This window comes from Rhinolophus hipposideros, assembly GCF_964194185.1.
Source record: "Rhinolophus hipposideros genome assembly, chromosome: 22".
Lineage (NCBI taxonomy): Eukaryota > Metazoa > Chordata > Mammalia > Chiroptera > Rhinolophidae > Rhinolophus > Rhinolophus hipposideros.
The window spans coordinates 699838-721320 of record NC_138068.1 but is presented as its reverse complement, the minus strand read 5'-3'; the positions used below and the strand labels follow the sequence as shown (position 1 = coordinate 721320).

The 21483-nt window shown below is 59.8% G+C and overlaps 1 protein-coding gene across 2 annotated transcripts; it reads right to left on the bottom strand.

The window, feature by feature from the left end:
- Window positions 1-5229: 5229 nt before the first annotated feature.
- On the bottom strand, window positions 5230-16871 carry YTHDF1 (YTH N6-methyladenosine RNA binding protein F1). 2 transcript variants are annotated; one of them, XM_081033659.1, is made up of 6 exons: window positions 16698-16794; window positions 16487-16511; window positions 15363-15442; window positions 13198-13247; window positions 9049-10569; window positions 5230-6417 (listed from the first exon to the last, which is right to left on the bottom strand). In XM_081033659.1, the coding sequence occupies exons 4-6, from the start codon at window positions 13225-13227 to the stop codon at window positions 6391-6393; spliced, it is 1578 nt and encodes a 525-aa protein (XP_080889785.1). In that variant the 5' UTR covers window positions 13228-13247; window positions 15363-15442; window positions 16487-16511; window positions 16698-16794; the 3' UTR covers window positions 5230-6390. The 2 variants fall into 2 exon arrangements, with proteins under 2 accessions (XP_080889785.1, XP_080889784.1); XM_081033658.1 differs by lacking the exon at window positions 13198-13247 and having other exon boundaries at window positions 16698-16871.
- Between the last annotated feature and the right edge of the window lie 4612 nt (window positions 16872-21483).

The window sequence follows — 21483 nt, the reverse complement described above, 5'->3', positions numbered from 1 at the left end:
ACAATTCAGGGGAGCATGGAGAGGACATATTTGCATGGCCAGGCACCTGTGTCCCTACAGCTGTCCTCGTCTCTGCAGAGGGGACGTGCACAGACTGCCCTGGCTCCCTTGGTGAGGTCAGCAGCAGCCATGACAAGAATGGCCACAGAGATGGGCTCACACCTGCCTTTCCCAGGTCTACACCCCCCCAGTTGGTGGGCTGCTCCCCAAACCCCCTCCTTCCAGGGAACTCAGAGCAGGAAGGCGGGGCTGCTCCTGTGCTGGGGAACGGAGTAGAAATTATTCGAACAGGTTCCTCCATGAGCCATTTCTGCAGACACTGTGATGGGAGTGGGGCCCGCGAAAATGGCCAAGGGCAGCTGAGCCCCCTCCCAGGGCCAGGGATGGGGAAACTGACCGAGATGGAGACACGCAACCCCTCCAGTCAGTAAGAGGCGCTCGCCCGGCCGCAGGGTCCTCAGCCACAGTTACCACGTCCATTCAGGCTGCTGCCAGATGTCTGTGGGCCTCTGCAGACCCTCCCTTCCCCCGCTCCCCAACACAGGGTCCACACAACCTCGTGGCAGGACCTGAGCCCAGAATCACGACTGAGCAGGAGACACTCTAGCCGCAGAGTCCAGTGGCTGCACCTCCATTCGAGTTTATGCCAGGGGCTCCAGACACTGGCGGAAGGCACCTGGGCTGTCCTGGGCTGTGACCACTCTGGACCCTCTTGAGCTGGGACCAAGACTGTGACCAGCCCTGGGAAGTTCTGCCCTGTGAGCAGAGTCTGCGCCCACAGGAACAGCCCACCAACAAGACCAAGCTTGGGACACTCCCTGCCCCAGGTTGTGTGCCCTGTCATGGCTCAAGAAGCACGCACAGACGGTCAGCAGTATGCAGCAGGCATTGTCTGTGCAGGGTCAGGACACGCTGCTTCACAAAGGGCACGCACGGAGCTCAGGGAGAGCCTGAGCCCTGCTCACAGACCCTGCTCAGGCGCCTCTGTGGCCCTCGCTCTGCGCCGGCCTTCTGCAGCTGCCACTGCTGACCACACGAGGGCGCCCCGGAGCAGCTGCAGGATTCTGCACCTGGACAGGGCTGGGAGGGACAAGGAGCGGGCGTAAAAGCAGAGGCCAGTCCCAGAGGCCACCTGTGTAAGTGTGACAGCAGAGGCAGCCCCCTCCACGCTGGGAGACGCCCCCTGCCCCAGCTCCCAGAGGAGGAGAGACTCCTTGCACACCTGGATGCTTTTCATTCATTCAACAAACATTTCTGAGTCCCTCGCAGGGACCAGGCCACCTCCAGAGCCGCCGAGGTCTGGGCCAGCTTGCAGGGGATGGGACCCTGATGGGCAGTGAGGGTAACATGGGCTCCTACATTCTTTCCAGGAACCCAGCTGGAAATGAGTCTGGGACAGAGTGGGAGCCTTTTGATGGCAGCGGGCAGGAAGCTGGGCACCCCAGCCACTGGGCACGAGCGGTCTCAGACCTCACTTCTCTGTGCCTCGTTTTGTCCTCTGTGGCTGGAGAGTGAATTGAAACACGTTCACTCAGCAACTATGGGCAATTGGTATAATTATCATCACCATCTCCATCATCCCCATCTCCATCATCACTATCATCACCACTACCATCACCGGAGGCATCAAAGCCCCACTGCTCCCTGAGCACAGGCTTTCCTTGGGGTCCTTCCCTTGCTCCCCTCCACCCCTCTGAAGCTGTCCCACCCTGGTGGGGCCTTCCTCTCCAGTTGGGTTCTGCCCAGCCCTGCCCCACCTCACATGGTATCCACCAGACAGCACCCCTGTGTCCACGGAGCTGTGGACACAGTCAGCTCCGTGCCATCCCCATCTGGGTCCCCAGGCTGCCGGGAGCAGCGGGCCGGTCCCAAGCTTCACTGCCTGCCACACTGAGTGGAGTAAAACACCCACAGGGGACCTCGCCAGTGAGGCCAGGCAGGGCTGGTTGTCTTCTGGGCAGCACGGACATGTACTTTCCCCTGCCCCCCAGCTGTACTGGCCCACATCGCCAGTACAGCTGAGCCCCAGGAAGTCCCCCAGAAGGCTGGGCCTGCACCCCTGGCTGAGGGAAGGACCAGCTCACAGCGGGCAGCTCGGGCACAGTGCCCCGGCCTCTGGCTTCCACCTACTGCCCTGACCACAACCCTCTCAGACCATGGACCCATGCCCTCACCCACTCCTGATCTCTGGACGCAGATGTCCACTGCTCTCCTACTGCTTCCATCCCAGTGCCCCTCACCTCAGGTCCCCCTGCTACCCCGCCCCGGAGATGGCGCAGCCTCAGCAGCTCCGGGAAGGCTTCTGGTAGAGCACCCACCCTCTGGGCTCTTCCTTCCTCTTTGGAGGTCCTGCTCACACTCTGAATATGCTCTGTGACCCTGGGGGCCTCATCCCCCAGCTGGCCCAGTGGCCCTCAGTGACAGGGACTGTGTCACCAAACCCTGTGTCCCTTCAAAGCCATCCAGTGACCAGAGCCCCAGCAGCTGAGTTTCAGGTACCAGTGACATTAGGGCTTGGGGGCCAGTGGGACCTGCTCCGTGCAGTTACGAGATTCTGGTACCTGCACCAGCAGCACCCCTGGGCAGGAAGAAAACCCAGATGTCAGCCCTGGGGAGAGGGGAGAAGGGCAAAGGATGCCCTTCAGCCAACCCAAAACAGGAGTGCTGGGGAGCAGGCCACTCGCTGGCTGGCCCGAGAGCTGGGGCTGGAAACTGGCCTCTGGTCGGACTGTCTCAGGGCTCGGGCAAGTAGCAGAGATCTCGTCTGCCCAAAGCCAACACACACAGTGGGGGCGTGGGGGGGAGCCACAGCTCGGGACATCACTCGGTGATGGCCTCCCACAGAGGTGGTGGTCAGTGTCAGGACATGCGCCCCAGCAGGAATGGCCCTCGGTGTATGGGGGGCCCAGGGAAGCAGTGGCCTGCTGGGCGCCCAAGAGGGAAGAGGGGAGGGACCATGCTCCTGGCACGGTCTCTGCTGGCGGGCGCCCCCACCCCTTTGTACCAGCCCCAGGACTAAACTCACTCCCGCGTCCACGGGCCTACTGCCCAGGGCTTTCCCAGCCATAAAGCTGCTCACCGTGCACCCGCCCTGGACAGCAGTCAGCAGCTGACCCAATGTCCCCCATCTCCAGAGGACACCAAGGACCAGGCATCTGGGACCCTGCAGGGAGGAGCCGGGGTGGGGGGAATGGACCCTGGGGCCTCCTCAGCAGGCCTGTGATGAGGTGTGTGTTGCTGTCTAGAGCAGAGGGGTCAGGGAGGCCAGCAGAGATAGACCTTGAGGCTTCCTCCCAGAAGCCTCCTCCGCCCCCAAGTGCTGTAAAGGACAGTGTGTTAATAACCAAACAGGAGTCAGATGGCCCTTAGGTAGAAGTGTCACAGCTCTGTCCGTCACTGGACAGGTGACGTGCTGGGCGAAAGACCCAGGATGAACCGCAAACGCATGGTTAGTTCCCAGCATGGCCGCCCCTCCCCATCACACCTGACTCTGGATCCTCTTCTTGGGGTCCTTCCCAGTAAATAAAGATGAACTCTGAGAAGAAACAGTCTGCTGGGTCTTTCTTCTTTTAGCTCCAAAAATTTCCCTTTGTCACTCTCATCCACAGCGAATTATTATAGTACAGTTAAATGCAGGACAACCATTCAAATGCCTTTTCTAACATGTTGGTTTCAAAAAGATACTGAACAGGCAAATCCTAAAAGCCACTGCAGCCTGTGGAAGAAGCCATGGTGTGAGGTGTGGGGGCGCACAGGGGTGCATGGGGGGCACGTATAGGGGGCGAGGAAGAGTAAGTCTCTGAGCACACCTTGCTGACACAGGCAGTCAGGACCACAGACAACTAGGACACAAGGCTGCTGACCTGGTCACTTCGTCCTACCAGAGTAAGGCCCTCGATCCTGGACAGCAAGCAACCAGGACAGGATCTGTACCCAGGGAGAGGCCACCAGCGGCCGAGCCAGCTCCTGGCCACGCTCCCGTTGAGAGACACTTAACCTTGGCGCTGAGGGGCCTGTGGACCCAGCAGGTGACAGCAGCCAGCCTGCGGGGTGCTGTCTGCACAATTCCAGTCAGACCCTCCAAGAACTTCTAGAGCCAGAGGGACCTCAAAGAGCATCACAGGCTGCCGGCATTCATGGAACTTAAGAACCCTGACGTGGCGTGCTTTCGGGTGGGACAGAGGGACACAAAGGCCGACCAGATGGCTTTGGGGGGGTACAACGGGCAGCCTCACAAGCAGAGCCTGGCACACATTTAAAATGGAGCCCTCTTTCCTCTGAAGTATTTAGCTGCTGGAGACCGAGCACCCCGGCAGGCCTGGGAGGCAGCCCGGGAGCCTTCAGAGCAGGTGACACGTAGGGACTCGGTATACGCCAGTCAGACCCAGGTGCCAACCTGCCTGTTCCTTGTCACCAGCCCACGGCCCTCTTCCCACGCCCGTGGAAGCCCCAACCCTGTTGCCGTGACTCAGTGGGGGGACAAGCCATGGCCTCCTTCCTGCAGTGCCTCCCAGTGTCCCCCTCAGCCTGTCACTTTACCAGCGAGGAGCCACGCACTGTTCAAGGGAGCCCAGTGATGACACATGTAAGACAAGGGCCAGTAACCACGAGGTCTTCCTCATCGCAGGATGAGGTCACAGCAGCTGTGAGCAAGCCTACAGACCCGGCCAGGCGGGAGGGCGCCGCCTAAGCTGCGGGGGGCAGGACTCGCCTCCCACGTCCATCCGTTGTGGCGTCTCCAGCGTCACCGCCTGGGAAAGGGCACAAGGGTTCCCTGGAATGTTGGCGACCCAGGTCTTCCTCTGACACTTGTCACAACTCTGCCACCGTCTATGCATGTCTATAAACTCTACCCCGAAGGGAAAGCCACGTGCGGATGTGCATGCTGACCCTTCAGAGGGCGGGTGGAACGCAGCGGGAGGGTGAGCGGGCAGCGCCAGGGCAGGGCCTCAGGGCAGCGCCAGATGCTGCGGCTGAATTCCTCCAGCTTGGCTGCACGACTGGAGGCTACAGAAACATGTGGAGAAAACTACAAATTCTGGGGTAGAACTGGGCCTCTAAGAAGTTCCTCTGCCTGCTCAGCACGGACAAGGAGCAAGTGAAGTCACAGCTCCGTCTCAGGGGCTCCCGGTCGCTGCAGCAGGCACCCATGGGCTCAGAGCGGTGACTGCCACTGGCTCTGCAGCTAGAAAGGCCCCACCGGGGAGAAGGATGCACGACGCCAGGCTTGCTCAACAGGGGTCGTTTATTAAGGCTTGTGTTCTCCTGGAGGAAAAGGGGTCCGATGTGCGGGACTCGCCAGCAGCGACCGCTCAGAGGGGCGCGCTCTCAGTACAAGTCTAAAGAACACAGCTTCAACTTGACCTCAGAGGGGCTTCCGGAGTAAATGGTTCTGGGAGGGCCTGCCTTCCGCACAGCCCGGGCGCTGGGGCGGCAGCTGGAGCAGTTTCCATGTAGCAGGTGACGCGAGGTCCCCCACGGTCCCCCCCAGTCCCCACTCCACAAAACGTGACAGCAAGTTCAGTTTCTAAAAGGGTTGCTTTTGCGTTTCTCACCCATTCAACAGGAAAAAAAGATTGAGACACACAGTGAAGTTCAGAGCGGGCAGCACCAACCGTCACACTGCCTGCCGTCAGACCCTACTTGTTAGAGTTCAGATTCGTGGCATGGAAACAAAAACGGCATCAGCGTTCTCCAGTGAAGGGAGCAGGACTGAAATGACGTGCACATGGCGAGGCCGCGGGGCCACTGGGCCTGCACCCTCCGCACGCACACACAGCGCCTGCCCCAGGCGCAGGGGGCTGCGAGAGGAAACAGTGCGGAGCAAAATCGAAAACGAACACTTAGCTTTCTGTTGGTAAAAAACCCAAATGGGCAGATCGGCATTTCAGACAGAGAGCGGATGATAAAAATGGCAAACCAGCCCAACAAGGTGAGACACTTCACCTCTTGATTTCGGCATTTCTGAGAGAAGTATTTTAAGAGAATACACTGCATGACAAAACAACTTATGGGCTGTTGTGTTCACCATGAAGCAGTAAGGGATGAGACGTCGGGCTCATGAAGACGTCACATGGCTGCAAATAAGAATGAGAACGTAATCTCCGCCAAAAATCAAAAAAGTCTTTGGGATGTATTGGGTTTTTTGTTTTTAGAGATTTCTATTGCGTGTTATGCAATCTGACTGACAGGTTGACAAAAACCATTCTCCTTTATTAGTGAGTTCTACAATACTATAATACATAGGAAAATCCCCAGGTTCCCCCTGGGCAAAAGGAGACCACAGAGAACGCGGAGATGCAAGCGCAGGGCTGAACCCAGACAGCACCGAGCACGCTTCCTTAGACGCCGTGTCTCAAACGTGGGGTCATGAAAGAAAAAGGCAGGTCCTCATTGTTTGTTTCGATTCTGTCGTTCCTGCAAAAAGAAACAGGAAAACAGCTTAACACATGAGTGAACATGCGCCAATTCCCCCAGAAGTGGTCCCAGGCTGCGCAGGGGGCCCCGCCACACCAGGCAGCACTCGGCACTTCCCTCTGACCAGCACCCACTTGCTCCAGCCCGGCTCCTGGCCGGCGGTGTCCCCGCCCGAAGGAGAACCAGCCTGCCTGCCTGGGCAGTCTGAGCAGCCGCGGCTCCCCGCTCGGCTTCCCTTTCTCGTTGGTAGGGTGCCTCACAGCGCTGTGACTGCACTGAGCTGGGGACGTGGGGACGCTCGCCCACCTCCACCCGCCTGTCCCACCGGGACGGAGCCAGTGAAGGACGATGCTGTGTGGGGCTGCTCAGTGACAGGTCCCAGTGTGGGATTAGCAGACACAGGGTAACTGGCCCTTGTGCTACAACTGGAGTGGACGTGTCTCCGGGTTAGCACACAGCAGTCCTCTCCCCACGCCCTCCACCTCGGAGGCCCCTGCGCCTGTCACAGCAGCTCCCAGGCCTGAGGAGACAGCACCGCTGGAAGGCCCACGTCCCCGAACTGCCCTGAATTCCACACGGCAGAGCCAGCAGCTCTGTACTGTGTTCTCCAGGGCAGAATCCAGGCGCCGCCTCTCCCAGGAAGGCGCCGGCCTCTCCGGGGGTGCTGCCGGAGCACCTCGGATGGCGACAGGCCCCTGCGCCCCGCTCCTTCCCACGACCAACAACTGCGGGGTTCACCTCGTGTTCTTAAAACCCCCCAACTTCACAAAGGAAGCACAGCTCGCTCTAGAGGAAGTCATCAACACGTCCCAGGGAACACTCCTTCTTCAGCCCGTCTCGCCAGTTCCTGGCCAGTCTGTGCAGAGACCCCGGGCCAGGGCTCCAGGCCAGCAGGTAGGAGGACTCTTCCTCGACTGTCACTGCGCTCTCTGAAGCGCCCCAAGGAGTGACTGCCGCAGTTACAAGCCGCACAGCTCCAGGACTTGGTCTGCCCTCAGGAAGCAGCATCGCCCAACCTTAGCTGAGGAGAGGGCAGGACAGCAGTCCTACCCAATGACACCTACATCTTGCTCACAAAGGCGGGTAGTTCCTAGACATCCTGTGCCAAGTGCCCCGGCGGCCCCCAGCAAGCTTGCGTCTGGGAGCTCCTGCCTGACCTCCTGTCAGCATGTCCACCGTTCAGAGCACGGTGCACTCCTGAACACTCTCATGGTAACAGCCACTGGCGCCCTGGGGGACGGTTCTGGGGACCAGGCCGAGCCCCCCTATATGAGCTCAGGGCGGTCTGAGCTCTACAAGAGTGGGCAGTGGGGGCTCCCGCGGGTACTCTTCACAGCCGAAGTCAGCACTGACCATCTGGGCCTGGTGGACGGTGGACACGAGGGAGGTGGCAGTCCTTCCTGGGGAGCCTTCTGAGGACGCCCAGTGAGGCATCTGGGAAGCGATAGGGGAGGACCCACTTGTTATTGTTCTGGGGGAATTTCAAACGCCTGCTGCAATGGCTGCAGGAACGGCCCCACGCCACGCGCGGTGCAATTGCCGGCTTTCAGTTCCCGTCAGCAGCCTCGCCGGTCACCGAGGGCCTGGCTGCTACAGTGCAACCTCAGACATTGGCACCGTGAAGACACCGGGCAGGTGACGGGCTGGCCACCACCTCAGAACCCGTGAGCGTTAAGAAAAGAGCCACGTGTCACAGCACTGACGACAAACGACACAGCCACCTGCCAGCGTCAGGTTGTGTGATCAGTGGGCTCTCTCCAAGCCGCAAAGTTGGCGATTGCATGTATTTTGGTGTTTATGCCATACCTAGAAGACCTAAATTGTAGGACTTCAGTAATGCAATGACAAGCCCTTCTCTTTTCCACATAAGAGTGAAACAGAGCAACCTGTTTTCAAAGTGTGCAAAGCCGAGCTGTCACTGTGTCACTTACAACTGCCCACAGGACTAAGTGTCCTCTACAGGCCCCGTTTACACGCCCTTCTGCTAAAAATGCTTCAGGACATTTGACGGGCGTGGATATGCAACTCTTAACACAGAGAACCACAAAAGGACTGAAAAGCCATCTGTTATTGACGCTTCATGAAAGCAAGGACATTTAAAAACAAACAGCATGGGAGACAACCTCCGGGTGAAGTCTTTCCGGTGTGTCACGCATGTCTGGCCGTCGCTGTTTCTTGGCCAGCGTGCAGGCCCCTGAGTCGCTCTCCACCGGGCTGGACGGCTCAGGCTCAGTGTCTGACCGCTGTTGGCCAGACGCCCACGGTGCTGTTACGTCTGCATCTGCCTGCCCCACGCTTACCACCCAGGTGAAGCAGGTCAACTTCCCAAAACCTGGGGACATGGGTTTTCCAGAGAAGAGGGAAGCAATGACCTGCAGATCAGCACTTCCCAACAGCTGAGGGCAGTGTCCGGGAGGCCCAGGTGGGTGAGGCCTGGCAGCCGCGGGCCGGGCCAGGGCTGCCCCAGTGCCCAACATGCCAAAGACGAGAAAGCCTTGTGCTAGCAAAGCGTGAGTTACCCTAAGTTCTTCATAAGAGAATCTGTTCTCTGCGGTCCAAGCACCCTCTCCTAGAACCCATGACGGGCCGTCAGTCACCGGGGTCCCCCCCCCCGCCCCCAACCAGACCCACCTTACGAGCCACATCCTCCTCCTCCTGGCGCTTCTCATAATGGGAGAAGTCGTCGAAGATGGACGTCGTGTGCTTGTAGGAGGCGATGATCTTCAGCACTTGCTTGGCTTTCTCCAAGGGCACCTCCTGCGTGTCACGGGAGTTGGTGACCGGCTTGTTGTCGTTGTTCTCCAGCCGGATGTGCCGCAGCTGGTTGTTGGGCACGTCCTTGACGAAAATCCACTTCACGTCAAACTTGCCCTTCCACTTGTCCTGAGACCAGACCCCCGCGCTCGTGCCATAGTCCACGGGCGACTTCATCTCCGCCACGCCGCAGAAGTGGCCGCTGCCGTTGACGCTGAACAGCAGGTAGACGGGCCCGCGGCTGCCCAGGGCACGGAAGGCGCCATCCAGGCGCTTGTTGCCGTGCTCGGTGCTGCACCAGATGGAGTACTTGATGGAGCGGTGCACGTCGTCTTCCGAGTAGCTCTTTATGATGAACACGCGGCCGCTGCGCAGGTCCCAGTCGAACTCCTTGGGGTTATAGCTGTGCGCCGCCTTCAACTTCTCCAGAACGGGGTGGCACTCCACGCCCGGGGTGCCGCCGGGCTGGGCGCCGCCCGGACAGTGACTGTCGCCCCCGGTGCCTGTGCTCTGCCCGAACGCTGCACTCCTGTTGCGTGGGGCCACCCAGCGGGTGGGGGGCGGCTGCTGAGGGCTCTGATACTGTGGCTGGGCCAGCGTGGGGGCCTGAGTGGGCAGAGGTGGCACGAGCGGTGGGGGTTGGGGGGCAGGCTGGGGGGCCGGCACGTGTGGGGGGGCCGGGGCCTTGGGCACGGGCCCCTTGTTATCCCAGGTGCCGATGTCCATATTATGCTTTATAGGAGGCGGGGGCAGCACGCCCCCGAGGACAGGTCCGCTCTTGGCTTTCATTTTCGGCTGCGGCTTTGCTGGTTTGCTGGCGATGGCGGCCCAGGACGTTGGCTTCGACACCGACATGTTTACGTTTGTCCCACCGTTGCCAGAGAGCATGCCAGTCATGGCCACGCTGCTGACCACGGAGCCCGCCGTCTTGACGGCGGAGGCGGCTACGTCGCCGACCTTCAGGCCAACCATGCCCTGCTCCAGGCTGTTCATCCCGGGAGCTTTGCTGAGGGTGTCACTGTGGAAGCCGGTCTGCCCGTCCACCATGGTGCCGCCCAGCGAGCTCGGAGGGTAGGTGTAGCTGCTCCCGTAAGCTGGACTCTGGGCCTGCTGGCCCTGAGACCCACTCGTCCCCCAGGCCGAGAAGGCAGGGTTTTCGGGGAAAAAATTAAACCTGTGCTGATAGATGTTGTTCCCCAGGCCCCCGGGCTGCCCGAACACAGCGTCGTGCATGAAATGGTGGTCCCCGTTGCTGAGCTGTCCATAGGTGGTGAGGTACGGGATGGGGGGGTCCCCTCCGGTAGACCACGGCGCCTCACTGACGGAGTAAGGAAATCCAATGGACGGTGGGTAATAGCTGGACAGGTAGGGGTCGGCCATGGAGGGGTAACTGTTACTCTGCGGAAACAACAGGTGAAGAGTTAGACTGCTGTCAGTCAGACCACTAAAAACGACTACCACCTGCCCACGTGCAACTGCAGGCTGGTGGGAAATGCGACAGCATGGCACCCCAGCCCCGGTGGAAACGCTGGAAGTGGGAGTAAAAGGCCCCGGGGCTGTGGCCCAGGGAACGTCCCCACATGCAGAGCACCCCCTGCCGTGGCCTAGAGTCCAGTCGAGTGACTCAGTCCGGCCACTCTACGCTGACTGGACAGCAGTGCTGGCAGCAGCCCCTCCGCTTCACCACCGAGAAGCGGCCCGTCCAGAGAGCCCAGCCCATGGCTCAGCCTGCCCAGCCGGCAGTGACGCCAAGAGCACAGGCAGCACCGACGTGAGAACAGCTGCAAAGAGGCGGTCAGGTGTTTCTGCCGACAGGCAGGGCCGTGCAGGGCTGCAGGTTTCCCCACAGACGGATGCGAGCTTGCCCATGGGAAGCAGCCTTTCCCACTCTCAACCCACAGGCCCCCTCTCCCCCGTCAGGGCCGCTTCAGACACCCTTCCACACGCCTCTCCCGACAGCCCGCCGTACAGGAGTCCAAACGGGCCAGGCCACCCCTGCCCCATGGCTGCCTGGGCACAGCCCTAGGCTCTGCCTCCCAGCAAGCCTGGCAGCACACAGGCCCTGCGGGTCCAGCTGCTTCACCCAGAGGAAGCACCCTGTGTGGCGGCTACAACCTCAGAGGGGTTTAAGGTGGCCGGACCACGAGGTGGCAGGGCCTCAACTCAGGGACTCCAAAGATCTCCAGGTGTGGGTCTCAGACTGGAAAGACTCACCTGGGGGTTCTGGTCAGACCTGGGCCCTCAGCCCAGGCCAGTCTGAGAAGGTAACGGAAATAGTGTCCGGGGAGTGTGTCCAGTGGGGGTGCTGGAGAGGAAAGTGTGGGGTGAGGACGCCCCTCTAAGGCTGCAAGGAAAACAGGAGCAGGGCAAACGAGCTCTCCTGCCTATGATGCTGTTTTCTGATTTCTTAAGTCCCCACATCCCCCAAATAACCAGAAAGTTCTACATGGAGAGTCAGCTAGGAGCCTCCCCCCCAACCCCCGCCTGTCTTTAAGCAAGAAGACCCACCACCCGTCTTGTTCTGGCGCTTTTCACAGGCGACACTGTCCATCAGGTCTTCAAGGCCGGATTCGTCTCCTGACCTTAAAGACAACACCCCGAGCGCTGGACTCGGGGGGGTGTACTGGTGACTCAGGAAAACGGTGAACAGATGGGCACGCCAAACAAAACAATTTCAAACAGTGACTACTACCCCTCAATCCTTTCCTTTGGGAAACCAAACAGTAAAGCACAATAAAGTGATGAATCTATTCTAGAATTAAGAGTTTCTCATACTTACTCAAATTGAACCACATTAAAAAAAGAAAGAAGCTCTCATTCTGAATGACTAGAACCGTTTCAAGTGGAAACGTTTGCTTCCTATCGTGGTTTTTCCGAGAAGGCAAGAATCCTGACATTACTCAAAAGCTTTCAGTTTCACAAACAATAAAGTGACTCAGCCATTAGTGACCAAGGGCAGGGACTGGAGGGAGAAACGGAAGGACTCTTCAGAGGCACAAGGGAAACATTTCTGGAACACGCAGAGAAGCACTTACTCAAAAAGGGAAAATGTACAAACATCAAGGGCAATTATGCAAACAGTGACAAAGTGACAGACCCAGGAAACCAGCAGAGCCCAGGGGCTCCTCCAAGAAGCCCTGCCTGCTCTCCTGTACTCATGGCTGCGAGTTGAGCTCCTGTGCTGCTGGCAGGTCACCCACAGGTCACATGCAGGGCACACATGAGACCGCAGCTCCTGACACCCACACAACTTCTGCATTTGCTTCCTGCCTCGAGTAGCGCAGCTGTGAGCAACTTCACAGTAAGTGTGTCGAGATGCCACTGGGTGCCACCCGCTGAATCTCAGGGTGGGAGTCTACTGTGAGGCACCCCGTTTTAGGGGAGCCACAGCTTTCACGCCACGACAAGACACACTCCCCTGTCCCCGAAAGCCAGCGCCGGGCCCACAAGAGGCCAGCTCCCTCTCCCTGTCTCTTCCCCTGGAGCACATGCCCAGACGAAGCATCTGTCTGGCCTCGCTTTGTGCTGCTGCGTGAAGAAAACCACTTCAAAGTGACAGAAAGCGTGGGTGACAACTGAGGCCAACAGCACAGAAGGTGACACGTGACGGACACTCGCCACACACGGCAATGGACAGCGTCCTCAGCTCCTGGGCCCCGCCAGCACTTCCAGGGGCGCTGCCCCCAGCCGAGCTGAAGCCTGTCACAGCGTGGGGACCAGCGTGGCTCTACGAGAAAGCTTCAGCACAGGCTGCAACGCGTCGCAGTGACCGGCCTGGAGCCGCCACAGGTCTACGGGGCTTGCTGAGAAAGGGAGCGTTTCCTGTTGCACCTGGGACACAGCTGAACCGGTAGAGGAAAACAGTTCACTCCCAGTCATCCCTGCCAGAGGTGACTGAGCAGACCCGTGAGTGTGACAGCTGAGTACTGAGTGTGGACACAGGTGTCCCGTCAATTCCCTGGCTGCCCACACCGCCCGGCCTGCCCCAGCCCGGGCGCAGCCTGGTCGTCGGCCAGCGGCACCTACCGCAGCTTCAGAGGGACTTCTCTGGGTCATTTCGGCGTGTCCTCACCTTTCTGAAAACAACAGAGAACCAGGAAGGCGGGAAGGACAACACAGCCCTATCAGAGCCCCTCAGCCAGAGCCCACTTCTCCCTGGAGCTCTCCCTTCCCCCCACATTCCCCCAAAACTGACCAGTTACTTCAAGTCACAGAAGGGGCCCGGGGCAACTCGCAGGGAAAGTGTGCACCGGCAGCTTCCGAGGGCGACAGCCCCCCGACAGCGCAGCACAGGCAGCTGTTCTCCAAGTCGCCCACCTGGTCAGGCCTCACAGAACAAGAGAGCCGGTGGCCTCCTGCCCACCGCAAGTGTGCGCATTAGAAAGGAAAGCAGCCGGGCCGACGGATACAGCCATCTCCACAGATGGGCGCGTGCGAGGGCAAGTGCACACACGTGTCCCTTCATGCTAAGCACTGCACGCAGTGACGGGACTGTGACTTTCCTGCTTCCGGCCACACCTTCTCACACTCAACCTGAGAACTGGGGCTGAAGGGCAGAGGGCACCTTCCTACAGGGCCCGCCAGCAGAGCCCAAATGGAGGCAGCAACACTGCCGGTGAGTCCTGACTGCAGGGGCAGCCCCGCAGCGCGGCCCTGGGCATAGGTGATGGCACACACAGGGACGGACAGCAGGGGCCTGCTGCGTGCCTGGCTCTGCACTACCGCCCGCCCCACCCCGCCGGGCAGGCAGGCCTCTGGGGGGCCCGGCTTCCTCATCTATGACACGAAGCGCTCTCCAGGTGCTCTGCTGCCTACCCTCAACGGCGGCTGGCTGGGCGGGCGTTTCTGGGGAAAAGTTCTTGACCCAGAGCCTGGGTTCACCCTTAAGTGCTGGTGACCATCTTGCTGGAAAGCAAGCCTCTAACACGCAGGACAAAGGGGCCGCTTCCAGGCTGTTCACTGACACAAGTGTAGTGAAACCACGCCCACTTTTGGTTAAAATTAGAACACAATACTGCTATAGTAGTCAAATCATCTAAAAAAATTTCAGATAGTCAAAAACACTGCGTCCATTTAACTTCCTGCCGTTTCCTCTGGCGAAGCCCATCCCCATGGTGGCTGTGGCGGTGGTGGTGGTGGTGGTGGGGAATTCTCAGGGTCCCCAGTGCCGCCTGTGTGCCAGGCGCAGAAGGGAGGAGGATGAAGAAAAGTTCTAGGACACTTTGGAGAAGGGCAGGTGAGCGAGAAAAGAGGCAGAGGCAGACTGGCTCTATTCCACCCCAGGGAGGGGCAAAGCCTGCTTTTATTCCAAAGCAAACAAGCACAGTGCGCTTTAAAAGTGGCAGACATTACACTTAATCCTAAACTCCAGCTAGCCCAGTGGTTTTGACCAAGGCAATTAATTTAGCCCCCCAGGGGACACCTGCCAAGACACTTTTGGTTGTCACATGGGGGGGCAGTTACTAATGGCACGTTGTGGATGAAGGCCAGGGAGGGCGCTAAAGATCCTACAACACACAAAACAAAAAATGTTTCCGTCTCAAATGTCCACAGTGCCAAGGCTGGGAAACCTGGAAATACCCAAGAAATCAGGCGACCACAGCTCATCGGGCCTGTACCAGGTCCCATCTCCGAGCTTTGCGGGCACCATCTAACGTCACCCCCCAAACATTCTATGAGGGTTCACCACTCTTTTGTAGAAAAGGGAACAGGCACAGAGGGCATGCAATCTGAGAGCGTCCCGCGTCAGTCAGTGGTGGGGTTAACACTCAAATCCAAGGCAAGGTTGGGCTGCAGAGTCAGGATCGTAGCTGCTCTCCTAGACAAGTCCAACTGTCCAGAGCAAAAGTCACTCATCAGGGAGGATCCGGGAAGTACGTGCATCTCCACTCCAACCCAGGCAGTGCACTCAGACCCACCAACGCCGAGGCCACCTGGGATTCGGCTTGCAAGCCCGCCAGGCCACCGGCTAGTTCCTTCCTCCAGAGAGAAAGCCAGCTTCACTGCACTCTCATCCTCATTCAACGCAAAGCCAGTCTTCATTAGCAATCTTTCTATTATTTCTAGTGCTTTACAGTCTGCTTCTTCATTGTTTAGGATAATAAAGTTAGACACATAGCATAGCAGAGGTGGACTGCAAAACTTGGTCAAAACTATGTAATGTAAAAACGTTACATTAAAAACAAACTCACCTGGTTTGACTGTCCAGAAAGGTAGGGCTCAAAGTCATTGTCATGAACTGTGTCCTTCTGATGCAAAGAACCATTTTGTACTGCAACAAATAGTGCAAACAGACATTACGTTTGAATTTTCAGAAATTACTTTTAAGCATGGAAATTAAAGGTCATAAAGTCTACGCCCATCAATTTCTAGTGGAAATTGCTTTTAACTTAAAAATGGACACAATCAGCATGGAACTTCTATTTATACGACTGATTAGGATGGCAACACAGAACTTCCAATATTATGTTTCTGATAAGGATTTCATCATAACTTAGTAATGTTGGTAACACAGAGGTGCAGACAACACAACGCCAGGCCCTTGTCACTGGGCTTTGGCAAAGATGGAGTGGCCCACATGTACGCCGGAGGACGGTGCTTCCAGAAGCCCCACGGTTGTGGAGGAGAGAAGACCGGGCAACCGTCAGCCGGGGTGACCGGGAAGACTGTAACTGAGTGATGGTTCTGAGCATTATTATCGGGCTCTCCACTTGTTTTCCAGCATTACGATGGTCAGCCAGGAGAGGAAAGCAAAGGGAAATAAGGTGCTGGGCCTCTTCCAATCTTAAAACACGATGAACCGTATTTGGTTGCGGCCGCGCACCACACGCACTGGTTAAAAACAGTGTCCCGAGTGAGCACCAAGTGTCACTTACGGCCGCTCCGAGAGGGAGCGCGGGGCTGAGCCCGGGCCAGAGTGTCAGGACAGGGAGCAGGCTCGCAGCGAGCAGGGCCCGAGCGCCGGGCGGGGAGCCGGCCAAGGGCAGGCGCTTCTCCCGCCGCCGGCCCGACTCGGCGGCGCAGGCAGGAAGGTCACGGCCCGGCCTCCCTCCCCGCCCCCGGCCTCCCTCCCCGCCTCCGTCCCACCGACCGTCTTCCGCCTACTCGGCCCACTTACGTCTCCGGGGAGGTCCCCGCTTCCGACCTGCCGCCCCTGCCCAACTGTCACCACCCCAAGTCTGGCGTCCCCAAAGCCCGGGAAGCAGCTTCCGAGGCGGACGCCGCCCCCCGCCCTCGCGCGCCCCACGCGGCCGCCCTCGCGCGGCCGCCCGCTCCCCGCGCACCGGGGCCTGCGGAACGGCGCCGCCTCGCTCACCTTTACTGTCCTGCCCTTTCGTTCTCTGCATCGTCGCACGGCGGGACGTGTGAGCAGACGCCGCCCGGGGAAAAGGAAAGAAAAGTTATTGAGCAGAACGCCTCCCGGGCGGGGGCGCGCTCCGGCGCCCACAGGCCCCGCGGTCCCACGCGCGGTCCCACGCGCGCCCGCCCCGCGCCCCCGGCCCCGCGGCCCCGGCCCGGCCCGCTACCTGGGGGTCCACGCTGGTGGCCGACATGCTTCATGAACAGGCGGCGCGGCGCGGGGCCGGGGCGCCCGCCGGCTCGGGCCTCCCGCGAGGCCGGGCCTGTCACCCGCGCTCTCGCGGCCCCGGGCCGGCTGCCTCCTCCCCGGGCGCCGGCCGGGTGGCGGCGGCGGCTGCTGAGAGCGCGGGCCGCTCGTGGGGCGCGGCGCGGGGCGACGAGCGGGACCGGGCGCACGGACGAGGGGCCGACTCCAATGGCGGCGGCGGCGGCGGCGGCGGCGGCGACGGCGGGGACGAGGCTGCGCGACGTCAGCGCGCGCGGGGCAGGCCGGGAGCGCCGACGGCCGCCACGCACTGCGCCTGCGCGCCGCTGCCCGCTAGGACGGATCTCGCGCCGGGGTCCCAGCATCGCGCGGCGTGGGCGGGGCCCTGGCGGGGGCGGGGCGAGCCCGGGAAGTCACGTGGGCAGCCCGGGGTGATACTGCCCCCGGGAGGCACGTGCGGGCGTAGGTGGTGAGACCGGGATATAAGCAGCGGAGCCCCGAGTGGGGCCGCCCGCCTAACGCCCTGACACGGGCTGGGCTCCAGTGGACGCTGCAGCTGCCTCCAGAGCCCCACCAGCGACCCCCAGAGGCGCTCTGGGCTCTTGGGGCGGGCCTCCTGGGCTCCCTGAGCTGTGTGTGTGGCCCCGCCTTCGGCTGCAGCTGTCCCCCACCGCTGGAGCCCTGGGCGCCAGGATCCCTGAGGGTGCTGCTTTGCACACGCTCTGCTGAGTCTCCAAGGGGCTCCCCAGTTTACAGCCAGTTTGCATGTTAGATTCTTGACCTCGGATCTCACTACAGGGAGGAAAAGCAGGTGCAGCCCTGCGCTGTACCGGTGTCAGGAGCCACAGGATCCTTTTGGCCTGTATTCAAGGATGGACAGCCCCTTCCTGGCTCTAACGTCCTGAGGGGAGCCCGGGTCTCATTCCTCACTGACCCCGACACCACGCGGGGTCCCCAGCCTGGATGCCCCTCCCAGCTCCTGGGCCTCTGTCGTGGCCACTCTCCACCACGGCTTTCTTTCCAGCTCGGGCAGGTGTAATGTCTTCATGAGGCCCCGCTCTGTGTCCTGTCCTCATCCTGGTGGGAGACAGAGTCCTGGAATGCTGGCTCAGGGTGGGGTGTCAGGCAGGGCCATCACAGACAGGAATGTTCCCCTAAGCAGGGCCCGCCCAGCACATGGCAGCGGCCAGGTGATGGGCTAAGCAGCGTGGATGGGGACTGCTGGCAGAGACAGGATGGGTGGGTACCAGGCAACATCCTCACCACTGCGGCCAGCGGTGTAGACAGCACCAGTGGGCAGACAGCCATGTGGGAGGACTGCTACACCAAACCCTCCTCACTGGGTTTCCCTCGAGCCCTGCCTGACCTACAGGTGGGAAAGGCAGGCTCGGCACAGGCTAAAAGGCTCGTCTGATGCCCGGAGATGAACCTGGGTCCAGTGGGACTTTGATATGCTTGGGCCGTGGGCAGCTCATGCCAAGATGAAATCCATGCATTTGGGTCCAAAAATGAATGACACACATCCAGAAAGGCAACAGACACAGAGAAGACACATGGGGATGGTGGCTGACAGCAAGATTGCTGACGGGCGGGGCCATGCATCTCTGGGGTGGAGCATGGGGACACATGGGGCAGTCCTCCCAGGCCCAGAACAGCAGGCACTTATGTCCCAGGACCAGGAGGAGCCCCGTGGTCAGAGCCTGGACAATCAGCCCTCTCGGAGCCCCTGCTCTTCTCTCCCCATGTGACGTCCCTTGAGCAGAAGAGCACAGTGGGCAGGACTGGGGTTTGGGGCCACACAGCAGGCATGGATCCTTCAGCTGTCCGTGCTCCCTTCCTCCTCCGCTGTGGGAGGAATAACTCCCCTCTTTCAGGATTACCATGAGGCATGAGCACCCTTGGCATCAGGCCAGGCCCACAAACACTAGCTGTTACCTGCCGTCTTAACCCACAAATGCCCAAGCAGGTTAAGCTGGCCTTGAGCTTAGGTGATTTTTTTGCTGCAGCACACTGGGCGGTGGGGGTGGGGTGGGGTGAGTTCTCCTTGCCTGCTCTATAAAGGGTCTCAAACTGAGTGACTTAAAACACCAGAGATTTATTTTCTCCCAGTTCTGGAGGCCAGAATCCAAAATCCGTTTCCCTGGGCTGAAATCCAGCTGTGGGCAGGGCCAAGCTCCCTCCAGGGGCCCCAGGGGAGGGGTCTCCCTGCCTCCTCTGGGCTGCCGGGTGACCCCAGCTGTCCTTGATGCTCCTTGTCTCTCTGACTCCTCCTCACATGGCCTTTTCCTGTCATTGGATACAGGGCCCACCCATGTCCAGCATGACCTCATTTTAACTTCATTCTATCTGCAAAGACCCTATTTTCAAATAAGGTCACATTCAGAGGTGTATGAATTTTGGGAGACACTATTCAGCCCGGTATAAGGGTCACAGGAGATGTCAACTGGAAAATTTGGAGGCAAGCATCCAGGTGCTGAGCTGGGTTCCACTCACAATGTGGAAGGAGTGGCCCCCGAAACAAGATGACTGAGCAGGAGCGGTCATGCAGGCTGCTGCCGAGGGAAGGTGCAGGCCAGGTCTGAGAGCCACCACCCGGGCCCACCCCAGCTGCCACCGCACCAGCTGGGAAATCTGGCAGTGCTCTGTGCTGACCGTGATCATGGAGCAGAGTGGAGACCCACCCGAGCAGGGCACAACGCGGGTCCCAACCAGCAGGGAAAGGAGGGACTACACGGACCAGCACAGGAGCGGAGGCCACTCCGACCAGCCCAGGGGAGGACATTTCGTCTGCTAGGCCTGAGGACCTAGGAAGGACGGTGTCACAGAGTCTGGAGCTGAGCTTCCTCTAACTGCAGAGGGCCACTGTCATGGTCCAACCATAGAGGGTGTGGGAGAACCTGTCCCAATCTCGCCCTCCCAGCCCAGCTCCTGTAAGACAAGGAGGCCAGGGCCCTGCAGGTTGAGAACAGAGCAGCCACTGGCATGGGGTGGGGGTTGGAGTGCGGGTGGGGGTCAGGCTCAAATGACACTGACCTGCTCAGGTTTTGAAGAGTGCTGGAACCTCTGGGGGCAGGGTTGGCTCGGTTTCAGTGTCTGTGCTGGGGCCCACAGGCTCTCCCACTCCCTGGGACAGTCCACTCCTCACTCGACCTGACGACTGCTCATCCTTAGGCCTCAGGGAGGAGCCAAGCCTGTGCAGGCACGTGGCACAGGGGTCCCCAGCCATACATGTCAAATGGCAGAGAGAGCCCACCCCTCCGCCCTCAGAAAGGCCCCCCTCCCTGTCATATCCCGGCTATACCCAGCCAGAATAGGATTTTTCTAAACGTTGCTAGCTAGCATTAAAGAGGTTTGATTTTCTATTTATCTCAAAAGCATACAGAAAACGTGGTTAAAAACCTCATCTTTGAATTTAAAGGTACAAGGTGGGTGGCAGAAGGCACCACTGCCGTCCCAGGTTCCACTCTCAAGGGATTTGGGGTTCCCTGTACCCTCCGCCCAGACTGCCTGTTAAAGTGTAGGTCTGTCACCTGCCCCCCATCCAGCCAGCACATGGCGCTGTGTCTCACTGAACATATCAGCTCCCACGCCCACTCCCCACGTCCCTTCCAAGCTTATTCCCAGGCCATTCAGATTCCAGCCTCTCTGTAGTGAGTGCCCTGGCCCTGACACATATGCACGCCTGTGCAAGGACACGTGGAGAGAGGTTCCTGCAGGTGGGATCACCGGGTCAGAGGGCCTCGCATAGGCCACCCCCTGACGTTGTATCTGGCACCACCAAAAGAGGCTGTGCCCATTAGCCAGCAGGGACACCTTCATTGGAACTGGGGGGTGGGGCCTAGAGGCTAGTGGCCGTGAGTCCAGGTGACCAGATGGCTGGAACAATCTACCCCCCCAGGTGTTGGATGTGGCTCCCCCAGAGCTGGCCTCTGAGAGCTGCAAACAAAGACCACCATCTTCCCAATGGCATGTGCCACTCTCTGGTCACCTCCTGGTCACTAGCTAAACTCCAGGCTCGTCCCTCATCAGCAGCCTCCTTCCAGAAGCCCGCTCCTCTGTGCTTCCTGTGGAGCCGTCTTCCCCACAAAACCTGCTGGTGTGTCGTTGGGGCTCCTCCTGCTCCCCTCAGGAATGACCTTGGCATGCTCCTGTGACCCACAGCCTTCTCTCCGAACATCTGATGGGCTCATTCATTCCGGAAGTGTTACATGGCCGGGCAGCTCCTGGTGCCTGGCAGCCTGCTGTGTCCTCAGCTGGCACCTTTGGGCTCCGCCCTCTCTGCCTGACTTCCCTAAGAGCCCAGCAACCTCCTCCCTGCTTCTCCAGCAGCCATCTGCACTATCTTAACTACTTTGACGAGGGCACCTTGTCCTCAGCACGGACTGTCGTCTGTCCCCAAAGACAGCGCCAGGTAGTCTGGGGCCTGATGTTTTGGGGGTGGGGTAGGAGCAGGATGTGGACACGCCTGCTCAGTGGCCGAAGTGACAGCCGGAATAGGGCTGCTCGGCAACCCTGCCTCCGCTCAGGTGGCACCGACCGTGGCAGAGATGAACCTTGGCGCCCGCTGCCAGAGCCCCCTGCACTGCTCTGGTGAGCAGAGACGCCTCACCTGGCGACCGGGAGGGCGGCTCCCAGCCCGCACGCCCAGCGGGGCCTTGTTCTCCTCCTCCTGCCATGTCTCTCTCTGGCCCTATCCTGCCATTTACTACTTAACGTCAGGTTCCCTCGGGCGGAACACGGACCCTCTG